At 38.4% G+C, this 12,411-nt stretch overlaps 1 protein-coding gene across 2 annotated transcripts in view; it reads right to left on the bottom strand.

Moving 5' to 3' along the window:
* Positions 1 to 11,905, bottom strand: part of FAM227B (family with sequence similarity 227 member B) — a 75,650-nt gene extending 63,745 nt beyond the window's left edge. For both annotated transcript variants that reach the window (XM_087941423.1, XM_087941422.1), the window contains exons 1-9: positions 11,820 to 11,905; positions 9,207 to 9,453; positions 7,078 to 7,142; positions 6,327 to 6,371; positions 5,606 to 5,710; positions 4,271 to 4,369; positions 3,442 to 3,543; positions 1,942 to 2,068; positions 827 to 1,036 (exon numbers count right to left, since the gene is read on the bottom strand). In XM_087941423.1, the coding sequence (XP_087797549.1) occupies positions 827 to 1,036; positions 1,942 to 2,068; positions 3,442 to 3,543; positions 4,271 to 4,369; positions 5,606 to 5,710; positions 6,327 to 6,371; positions 7,078 to 7,142; positions 9,207 to 9,336 (883 nt within the window). In that variant the 5' untranslated portion in view covers positions 9,337 to 9,453; positions 11,820 to 11,905. The remainder of the gene's footprint in view (positions 1 to 826; positions 1,037 to 1,941; positions 2,069 to 3,441; positions 3,544 to 4,270; positions 4,370 to 5,605; positions 5,711 to 6,326; positions 6,372 to 7,077; positions 7,143 to 9,206; positions 9,454 to 11,819) is intronic.
* Positions 11,906 to 12,411: the final 506 nt, after the last annotated feature.

Below are 12,411 nucleotides of genomic sequence, written 5' to 3'. Positions count from 1 at the left end.
CCTGACTGCCATAGCAGCCTCCTGTTTACGTCCTCAACTGATAGTTGGAGGTACTGCAGTAACTACATATATATCACATACATTACTGATCTGTACATCAAGGATAATAATCAGTAATGAGCTTCATAACTCACAGATCCCTTCAGGAATGCCCACGTGATGTTCCAGAAAATCTTGAAGACATTCCCACAATGGAAACAAAACAGCAGTCTAGAGTTGCATAAATCTCATTATCATTACTTGTGGATATTGCTATGTAAGACTATAGTTGAAGAACTGAAAATAGTATTCTAAAGAAGTTACCGATTTTGGCATACCTCACTCCACATAGTGGAGAGGTCCGGTGGTTCAACGGCTTAAGGCAGCTGGAGGTCTGTACTCCAGCAGTTCGAGCCCTAATCCCGTGGGACAGGGTGAGTTCCCGTCACTCACCTCAGCTCCTGCCAACCTAGCAGTTTGAAAGCAGGCACAATGCAAGTAGATAAAGAGACACCAGGCCGGTAGGGGAAAACAACGCTTTGAACAACTGTAAAACTCAACCGGTGCCAATCCAAATGTGACGCCTGAGCGTTAGGTGACATGGGTGGAGGGAAAAGCCCAGATGCTGCTGCAAAATTTTATGAGTATGGAGCTAGTCTGCCCCTGTGGTGCACTCTGGATAGCATGTGAGCGTGAACAGAACATACCAACAGACTTAGGCTGCCAAACGACTCCTTTGTAATAGCACTGTGGTCTCCTGGCGAATGTAACTTTGTCATACGCTAAATAAATAAAGTCCCCAAAGCTCTGAAACAACCATTGAATAATCCTCTTTCCTGGTACTTACAGATTTTTGTTCTTGATCTTGATCTTGATCTTGACCTTGAACTTGACCTTGAACTGGAACCTGACCGTGATCTTGATGCTGTCCTTCTAGGCTGTAGTTTTATAAACGATGATATCTGAGAAGAAGGCTCTTTCTCTGCTGTGGATTTTCTAGGTTTTTCCATGGAGGGACACTTCCAGTTTTTCCAAGCAAATCTTTGTGGCTTAAAACCTGTAAGAGTGGCAACTAATGAACTGAATAATACTAACCAACCAAATGTTTTTGAGCTAGATCAGAGGTCCCCAAACTCTTCAGATAATTGGCCCCTTTATGACATTGCAGATTGTTCATTGATCCACAAACAATTTAATAAGTACCATACTATTTTAACTAATGTTACTTTGAATAATAATACTATAATATTATTATTAATAATAATAGTATAACAACAATGGACAATCTTTGAAGGTTAATACTGACCACTTTGGGGAATATCTGGGTTAATTGGTCCTTGTGGTCCTGAAATCCTACAATTCTGATGGTTACATCCTACAATTTGATGGTTTTGTGGGGGATATTAAAATTTTCTCATTCTTAGATTTTTTTTATTTCAGCTTTATTTTGTACGAAGCAAGACGGTGTACATAAGGATCCTGCTTCCTACTTTGCAAAAACCTGTGAGGTGGACTGGGCCATGAGAATTATCCCGTTGGCTTTCAAGGCCAAGGGATGACTAGAACTCCAATCGCTCAATATGCCACATGGAAGAAAAGTCAAAAGACATCTGTGGGTTGTTCCAGAGTGTTGGACACAGAACGATGGATTTAAGAGGAAAATTATAAATGAATGTTATAAAAAAAAACCTCTATGAGCAGGAACAGTTCAATGATAGAACTAATTATTGAGAAGACATGGCAGGCTCACCTTATTGGAATGTGTTCAAATAAAGGCTGGGCAACCATCTGTTTGGGATACTCTAATTGGGGTTCTTGAAATGAGTTGTTCTCAGTGGCTTAATGCTAGCTTCTAACTGAATGATACTTTTGAAGAACTCATAGAGAAAATGCTGAGTAGATGCAACTATGTGAACAACTACTGCCAGCAACTGCAAGGAAAAATAATCAACATTCTAGTACCTCTGATCCACAGGAAAATTAAATCCATCAATTCGTCTTTAAACTGATCATTGAAACGATGGCAAGTCTGAGGAAAAGCTTCACAGAAAGTAATGTAAATGGCTTGGGACAAGCAGTCAGGATACATCTGCCAAGTTGCAAATTAAGTTCATTGTAAAAACTGGGTGATGCTTATATATATAAATATAAATAAATAAACAGGCATTCAAACATTGCTTAATCACCAACTGTGACAAAAATACAAGGTTTGTCCAAGAACATCGCAGGTTTGGGTGGCAGTTTAGCTTACTGTGAAGCAAATGAACTTATGGGCAAACCAGGAAGGAGACATCTTCATCAATTTTTTAAAATTAATTAAAATTAATTTCATCACACTAATTTTGTGGTAATAGGCTCATTATAACAAAAAGCCCTAATATCTTAGAAGAGGTGCTGAACACAGGGCAGGCAGCTTAACCTGAGACTAAAAGGTATGTTAGAATCACCTTCTCCAATTGCTGCTTTTCAGATCAGTTGAGGCTATAACATCCTAACTGGGAGACTATATTTATTTTACTTACTCAATTTCTAAGTCTGCCCCACTCCTTGTAACTCTGGATAGCTTACACAGGACTAAAAAACAATTAACAATAAAAAAACAACCATTCTAGGGAGGAAAAGAGTATGAAAAATAGCAGTTAACAACTGCAAACTGAAAGTTTGTGGGGCCAGAGCTTGTGGGTGGGTCTTCCTAAAAGCCAGAGGTTTTAAAAGCCACAAAGGGCCATCATAAAGAAGGTGTAAGGGGTCCAGAATTAGGACCACCGGTTAACTTTCATTTAAGCTGACCTATTGCTCATGCTTATATACAAGAATCTAGTCAACTAACAGCCACACCTAAATTGGCACTAGCTAAGATTTAACAGAATTCAAGAGGGGTTGTACTAAGACCATTTGTGGCAACACAGTGATTCCAAGCTGATTCCTCTCTTGACTCTGCCTGTCCGCCTACAGAAGGCAAACTTTATCAGTGCTACGACAATGACGGGACCTGGAGCATGTCAACCCCGTCAGGTCTTAAATCTAGAAGGTACCAAGTTGCTTACAGTCCTTTTCTTATCAAGAGGCTGCAGTTCTTAAAGTGAGTGCTCACTGCCCAAGGAATTCTGATTATGAAACGACCAGCAAATATGGAAATAAAGTATAACCTCTTCTCCTTTTCTGTGTTATCCAGGAAGGTGTTAGCTAGATTCACAAATCTCCTTATCAAGCTTTGCTAGAGTTGTATGCTAAGTAGTTAAGATTACCACGAACGATTTAAACAAAAAACTTCAGAGGCAATAACAGAGCCTGAAGTGATGTCAGAGAATGAAAGGTTGAAGGATTCTGGTGTGTTCATCAACAGAAATTGATTAAATTAAGTGATAATGAGACAGAAAGATGACACCTTTTGCTCTTCTGTGAACAGGACAAATAAAAAATAGAAGGAGTAAAATTCAGAATTGCAAACAACATCATTACCTGAAGAAAAGCATCTTTAATGTAATTGGGGATGCTCCAGAGAAGCGCCACGTAGCTATCTGATATTCTGTCAAAAAAGTGGTCCTGTTCATCTTGATCAGGCTTGAAATAATTAGAAGAAAACCTTTAAGCAAAGTCTATTCTGCAAACATCTATACAGAGTTGTTGTCAGTAGTCTTGAATTAGCAACACTGTTTAGAAATGCAGCAATTTTTACCCTACTGCCAAAACTAGACCTCTCCAGGTAGGTCATTAGCAGCTGATCAAAATAATATGCAAATGCCATAAGCAAGACTGCAATAAACTTTCTTTAGCACTTTTGTAAAACTAATAATGCAATTAATCTGACTAAGTTTGAAGTGGCTTAGAAGGCCCAAATAATAAATAAACAAACCAACCCCAGGTTAAACTAGTTTAGTGCACTGTATGTGCAGGACTGCCTCTTTTTCACAGATCGAGCATCCCTGAATTTGCTTGAAGACACATTTGCATGACTGACCTAACTTCATAAGCATTCCAATGTCATACCTGTGCTGCATTTAATTATTGAAACAGTTGTGAGCATGAAAAAGAAGGGAACATCAAGACTGGGTTCTAACTTGGCCAAAATTTTATTTAAAAGTTTATTAAAAAAAGAAAAGAATTTCAAATATATCACCTCTGAAAACCTCAGACCTCTGGGGGAGAGAAAACTACGTTGAATCCAGCTGTTTCATTTAGTACCAAAGAACCCAACATCCCTTGCTGCACAAGAAATCTTATACTGTAATGTCAGTTGCTTTTTTTTTTTTCGTAACATCAAACACGATCAGGCCTTTAGTTTTTTTACCTGGAACTTATGAAGAAACCACCACCAGAAAGAATCTTGCAAAATCGCAAGAGACGCTTCAGAAAAAAATAGCCTCTTCAAAACTTGAGTATTCACACCCTGTCCAAAGAAGAAAAAAAGACACAGGAAAATGAAGTGGACATTTTTATGCAGGCATGTCTTGAGGGCGTCCATTTGTCTCACTGCTTATGTGTTCAACATGGTTCAAAGCTATTACTTAACAGTGAATATATTTAGAATTAAACTGACAAATATTATTTCAAGTTTCTTTTTTACCTCATTAATTTGTTCAGAGGTTTATATCGTAAATAGAAACACTGGTTTATTGTACTGGTGCAGACATTTTACTAATCAATTAATTAGTTTATTATTCTATCTTGGTAGTTCCATCCAAAACATTATGACAATGTAAAATACGAATTCTATTAAAAATAGATTAAGAATTTATTTCAATGGACAATAGTTATCTCAAAACAGAAACAGGAACCAATGAAACAGCTTGCCCTCGGAAGTTGTGGGAGCGCCATCACTTGAGTCTTTCAAGAAGAGATTGGACTGCCATTTGTCAGAAATGGTGTAGGGTCTCCCACTTGGGCGGAGGGTTGGACTAGATGACCTACAAGGTCCCTTCCAATTCTGATTATTTGTTATTTGTTGCAGGAAACTGGACCACCTATTTTGCTGAAACACAGCAGGCCGACAGTAGATCTGGATCAGTTCTTTATTCATGCCATGTTGTAGCAGAGGTTATCAACCCAGGAAGAGATCTTGTACAGAAGTGAACTTGGTTCCAATCTCATAAATTTAAGCAAAATCTAGATGTATGGGACACACACACACACACACCGGTTGTAGGTTTTATCATCCTACAGCCGTGATCTTGTGAAGCAGAGGGAGAAAAAAGAAGGAATTAATGCTGGATTGCCCCTCTAAAATCTAGAAGCTTTATTCCACTGTTTGAAGGAAAAATTAAGATCAGATTCTGCCCACTTAATTTTGTTTTCATGAAGTGATATCTCACAAATTCACAGTAAAAGTTTTAAAAAAATACCCCACCCTTTAAATCATGCTTGATTCTCAGTGACTTGACAAAATGTAGTTTTCTTGGCAAAAATATAGAAGCTGTTTGCCATCTTCAATTTTTTGTTTTTTGTTTTTTAAAATCCTAATGAAATGTCCTGTCCTTTCTGTAGTATCACATTCCGGCAATTACAAAAACAGGAATATATTTATCCCAGTTTTATCCCAATGTCTCACTTGCTCACAGATGCCTTCTGTTTCACAAATGTATGTTCCATTTGGTGCTGCAATTTAAGTTAAACGAAAAATTGATACCTTGAAATTTTGGACTTTTAGAACCAAATCCCAGAGATGTGCAGGTTCTAGATTGTTTGGAAGTTTTGTAAGCTTCCACAAATTGAATCCAGAAAAACCGGCATTCTAAAAAAGAAAAAGAGCCACAACCATCAGACCCCATGAAGCATCCAAGTTTGAAATCCATTGTGCCATGAGACATTTTTTCTTTTTTCTAAAAAAAAATCTAATATGTGGATTCCTAATCCAGAGCAGCACATATGATTAAATCCTCTGTTTTGAAAGTCCTGTTTCTACTGACCATTCGAATGCTATTTGATTAGGGGCATATTTTGGGTGGAAGGAACAGCAACTGAAGGGCCCATGGCTCTACATATACAGCATTCCAATCCAACAAGAACTATAATTTCACCAGATCAAAACAGGTTTTTTTTAATTGTTAAACATACTTCATACAATGGCTGAATTTGCATAGCTTATTTAAACCATAATAAGGGTTTGGTTTTGTCCCAACAAGGGATAAAAGATGCTTGAACAAAATAGTTTTTCATGTTTTAAAATAATTGCTTGGAAAAACCAAAGCTGTAATCTATATCTTCTTCCAGAATGGTAGCCTTATTGCTTAAGTACATTTTCAGGTTCAGATGACAAATACTTTGTATAAATTAATTTTTAGAGCTCTATTCCCAGTGGTTTGGAATTGATCCATTTCATCACTGACTTTTACACCATAGAAATTTACCTCAAAGTCTTTGTTACTTGAGACTTTTGGAGCTTCAGCAGGAAACTGAAATACATTTTAAAGAAATACATCATAAAGATATGGAACTAGAGCAGATGAAGTCCAGATATAGAAAAAGAGAAATTTCCAAGGGGGAGGGTGGAAGTCATGCAAAATCTCATACACTGAGACATGGCACAGCACAACATTAATATCATTTTGCGATGAAAATTTAAGAGAAGGTGTACTGCATATAACTATTCTGACAAATTGCTTAATAGAGCAGAATACAAATATTAACTATACACATTAATTTTAGTGGCCTGTCATTTAAATAAAACATTTACTTACAAGAAGCTCAAATATCCCATTTATGTATCAGTTTAATCCAAAATACTGAATGAATAAACCAGGACAAGCACACTGTTGGAAGTCACCTCACTTAAGGTGGGGGAAAAAAACAAGGGAATTGTTTGTATACATAAAACATTTTAGTGGAATGACATGCCTCCAGAAGTTGTGGATGCTCCAACACTGGAAGTTTTTAAGAAAACACTGGACAACTATTTGTTTGAAATGGTAAAGGGTTTCCTGCTTAAACAGAGAGTCCGACTAGAAGACCTCCATGGTCCCTTCCAACTCTGTTATTCTGACAGGGTTTTTTTTTACCCTAAGACCAGCACAAGCAAACTTCTTAGCAGACCCCAGCTCTCTCAGTGTAGCAATCAATCTCTTAAGGGAGTGGAGGAGGTGTATCCAATGCATGAATTACCTTCACTTCTATTTTTATTTTCTTCTTTGAAGTATCCTGGGATTCAGGAGATGAAGTTACCTCGTCTTGAAAAGAAGAAGAAAAGCAGGTAAGAATTTAAAGCATCTTCCTAGATATAAAATACAGTTCCCATTTTGTGGGAAAACATTTACCTATATTTTCTAATACCACTATTTAATACTTCCAACATTAACATAAACATCTATATTTTCAAGCGTGTGCAATTAAGACATCTTAAAATAATTAAAGTGATTGGCCAATGTGAGAACAGAGCTAAGCTTTAGACACTTAGTTACTATTCCTAAGGTTAACACCGGGACCACATAATATAAACAACTGCCTAAAGCCTCAGATCCAAAGATTAATCATGCTGTTTTATTTATTAATCAAAAATTAAATTTCACTGAGTCCAACACCACTTAAGCTCTAGGCCACCACAAATATATTTGTGCTTGATATATGTATGTATGTATGTATGTATGTATGTATGTATGTATGTATATACACACATATACACACACACAGAGAGACATGCACACACACACACACGCACACACATACACACACACACACACACACACACACATATAAATACACAGAGACACACATATATACAACCAGGAATTAGGAAGTCATTTTCGGATTTCAGTCCAAGTATGTACAAAAATGACCTTTGTGGAAAACAAGAGATTATAGTTCAGTAGAACATCTCTTTAAAACAGGGGTCCCCAAACTTGGCAACTTTAAGACTTGTGGACTTCAACTCCAAGAGCTGAAGTCCACAAATCTTAAAATTGCCAAGCTTGGAGACCTCTGCCTTAAAATAATACTCCTACATAAGACTGTGTTTTAAATCCACTTTGGCCATGGAAGAAAAAATTTCCCTCTTGCTGCTGTGAGCCAGACCACAATTTTTGAGCCTAATTTTCTGATCACCATCAACTCTACCAAATAGGACACATCTGCTTTCTTTCTAGGCATGTGCCAAGTATCTGCTGGCCAACAAACAGGACATGGTGGAGACTTTACTTGAATCTCTGGCGTGGGTAGCCAGGGCAGTTAAGTGAATGCAGGGTGGCTGATTTGGAAATGTCTAAATGTATCCCAGGAAAATTTACACTGCTGTGTTTAAAAAAGAAACTCTAATCGCACCAGCATAGCAAAATAACTTATCATTATTTGCTAGTGGGATATTTTACAATGGATCCTAAGATAAATACAAATATTACTCAGAGGTGGTATTCAGGAGGTTTTGACCAGTTCTGGAGAACCGGTAGTGGAAATTTTGAGTAATTCAGAGAACCGGCAAATAACACCTCTGACTGGCTCCGCCCCCATCTATTCTCCGCCTCCCATTGAGTTCCAGCTGATTGGCTGGGTCTTCTTTAGTTGCCCTGCGCAGGAGAACGGAGCTGGAAAGCAGGTTAGCGGGGTGAGGAAGGAAGGGGGATTTTGCAGTATCCTTCCCCTGCCACGCCCACCAAGCCATGCCCATCTATTCTCTGCCTCTTGAGTCCCAGCTGATTGGCTGGGTCTTCTTTGGTTGCCCTGCACAGGAGAACGGAGCTGGAAAGCAGGTTAGCGGGGTGAGGAAGGAAGGGGGATTTTGCAGTATCTATGGATGTTCTCAGTCATCCAGGTTGTGGTTGTTCCAAAGGTGCTTTTTCAAAAAGCCACTGGACTTTGTTTTTCCTTGAAGACATTTTTCCTTGAAGACATTTTTCTTCTCATCCAAGAAGCTTCAGAAGGTTGCACACCCATTTGCACTATTCAGGGCACAGATAAACTTCCAAGTGGCTTCAATGACTCTCAGAAAGAGTGCTAATGACCAGATGACCGCAAGGAAATATAAACCCTTCCATTCTCCAGCCTTCAGTCGGAACTGAAGAAGCTTCTTGGGCGAGAAGTGAAACATCTTCAAGGAAAACCAAAGTCCAGTTGCCTTTTGACAATGCAATTTTAGGACTATAAAACTGGACAGCTATTTGTCTGAACTGCTTGAGCAGGGAGTTGGACTAGATGACCTCCAAAACCCCTTCTGACTCTTGTTATTATAAGTTCTAAAATTAACTGATATTGATTTCCCCCACCCCCCCAAAATGGACTTATTAGCTAAGAGACAGAATTACCTTGTCCTGGCTGCTCATCTTTTTCTGATTTTTCTGATTCCAGGGTAAATACGTGTTTAGCATGCTCCTGGACTTGTAGTTTGCACTCATCTATTCTTTTTTCCAATCTGGAAATAATTTCATAGGGCATCGGTGCATTATCATAAAGACGCTGGGCAACAGTATCTACAGGATAGTCATTTTTTATCCGGGAAACCAAGGGATAAGGATTTACATCTGGCAAGTATGGGGTTTTGGGCCAATCATCCTGCAAAGAACAGGAATTATAAAATAAATGTTAATAGCAATAGCACTTAGACTTATATATCTCTAAGCGGTTTACAGAGTCAGCCTCTTGCCCCCTTCCTTGTTTTACTGACGTTGGAAGGATGGAAGGCTGAGTCCACCTTGAGCCAAGTAAGATTTGAATTGCCAAATTGCAGGCAGCCAGCAGGCAGCAGAAGTTGCCTGCAGCACTGCAGTCTAACCACTGCGCCACCATGGCTCATTAGGTAGAACTAATGTTAATGTCTGTTTTATACATGAAGCCACGAAGTACAGGCAGTCCTTGACTTACAAGCCTTCGTTTAGTGACTGCCTAAAGCAAGGGTCTTCAGACTTGGCAAGCTTAAGATTTGTGGACTTCAACTCCCAGAATTGATTGCTGCGTTCCTGTCAAACAGGCGACAAATAGTAAAAATAGGGAGCGCTATATCAAACCCTGCTCCAGTTAACAGCGGTGCCCCACAAGGCAGAGTACTAAGACCCACACTCTTTATACTCTATATAAATGACGTCTGTGATCACTTTATAAGCAACTGCATCCTCTTTGCGGATGACGTAAAACTATTCAACACTACTGACAATGCTACTATCCTTCAAAGAGGCCTTGATTATGTGTCTGAATGGTCAAACATCTGGCAACTCCAAATCTCGACTAACAAAAGCTCTGTCCTACACATTGCTAAAAAAAAATCAGGACACCAAATACAAACTAGGCAGATATGATCTCGTTGATGATCTTCACTCTGTCAAGGACCTTGGAGTTCTCATATCAAATGACCTAAGTGCCAGAGCTCACTGTAACAGCATTACCAAAAAGGAATTAAGAGTTGTAAATCTAATCTCACGAAGCTTCTCCCCCGAAAATATCGAATTGCTAATTAGAGCATACAAAACTTTTGCCAGACCAATACGCGAATACAGCTCATCAGTCTGGAATCCGCACTGCATATCAGACATTAATACAATCGAGCGAGTCCAGAAGTATTTCACGAGAAGAGTACTACACTCCTCTGCTTGCAATAGAATACCCTACACCACCAGGCTTGAGATTTTGGGCTTGTACAACCTTGAACTACGCCGCCTATGGTTAGACTTAAGCGTAGTACACAAAATTATCTGCTACAATGTCCTACCAGTCAATGACTACTTCAGCTTCAACCGCAACAATACAAGAGTATACAACAGATACAAACTCAATGTATACCACTTCAAACTTGCAGAAAGTACGACTTCAGCAACAGAGTGGTCAATGCCTGGAATGCACTACCTGACTCTGTTGTTACATCCTCTAACCCCCACTCCTTTAACCTCAAACTAACCACTATTGACCTCACCCCATTCCTAAGAGGTCTGTAAGGGGCGTGCATAAGTGCACCATCGTGCCTACTGTCCCTTGTCCTATTGTCCCCATTTATTTGTACCGATTTCCTGTATTCTTACTCATGTTTATACTTATGTTTATTATCTTGTAAGCGATTGACAAATCAAATAAATCAAATACATAAATAAATTAAATAAATTCCCGAGTTAACATGACTGGAGGAGGAATTCTGGGAGTTGAAGTGCACAAGTCTTAAAGCTGTCAAGTTTGAAGACCCCTGGTCTAAAGTTACAATGGCACTGGAAAAAAGGGACTTATGGCCAGTTTTCACACTTAGGACCATTGCAGTATCCCCATGGTCACGTGATCAAAATTCAGCTGTTGGCAACTGACTCATGATGGTTGCAGTGTCCTGGGGTCCCATGATCACTTTTTGCAAATTTGCGGCAGGCAAAGTCAGTGGAGAAGCCAGATTCACTTAACAACTGTATTACCAACTAAAGCACTGCTGTGATTCACTTAACAACTGTGTGGCAAGAAAGAATGTAAAATGGGGCAAAACTCACTTAACAAATATTTTGCTCAGCAACAGAAATGTTGGGCTCAACTGTGGTTGTAAGTCGAGGACTACCTGTATACTGGAACATTATATTAAGTGATGTTTCCCCATTGCTGATAGTAAAAATAAAGAGATGTATTGATTTTGCAATTCATATTATACTTGTTCAACCCTATTTTTTTGGTATCTAACAGCATTGACGAATTGCCTTTTTCTCTCACATAGCATTTCTAATTACCTTCGGAAGTTCCATGATAAACTGTCCAGCATTGATCATCATACCTGCATCTATTATTTCTTTGCTGAGCTCTGATAATTAATCTATAACAGGGGGATCTAAAGACCTGTAGATGTTTCAAACTGTACAATCACCATTCCTGGTGTTTATTGTTATTACTTGTAATGAAATTTTCATACCATTTCCCATGCATTCAAAGTGCTATGAAAATTATTCCATAAACGTACATACCAAATTGAAACAGGTCAAAAATTCCTCAAATGTACCAGGAAGTTTTAGAGTTTCCTATAAACACACAAAGATACACGTCTTAAAAATAAAGCAGACCTTGTTATACAGTAAAAGTTACTCCTTTCAGTGCTAGTAAGCCTGCAAATTGGGTTTTGCTAATCTAATACTCTGAAGAAATATTATGATCAAAGAAATAAAATTTAAAATATGTGGACTATTCTGATCTGATTCATATGAAATGGTCAGCTATCTTATTGTTTCTTGTAAAACTTACATACATATGGACTATTAGGGCATTATGGTTATTCAACAAACCAGTTTAAAGAATTCTGGCTTAGTATTATATGTAAACAAGGCCCTTGTATCTCAAATCCTGGGTTTTTTTCTGACTTGTTGGGGGGAAATCCACTTGTTTTTACTGAAATATTGTATGCTGCTAGTAATTTCAGAAATGGAGACTAACGATCAAAACATTGCCTTTGCTACTTTGATGAATTTTGATGTGGTTATGTTCATGTATGCCATCAAAGACTGAAGTATAACTGAGCATAACAATTGGCATAGTACATAATGACATTTTGCCCAAACATAC

Source organism: Pseudonaja textilis, chromosome 13, assembly GCF_049901715.1.
Source record: "Pseudonaja textilis isolate UNSWEBS1 chromosome 13, rPseTex1.2, whole genome shotgun sequence".
NCBI lineage: Eukaryota > Metazoa > Chordata > Lepidosauria > Squamata > Elapidae > Pseudonaja > Pseudonaja textilis.
The sequence above is the reverse complement of the archived record's forward strand: the minus strand, read 5'-3'. Positions and strand labels throughout refer to the sequence as shown.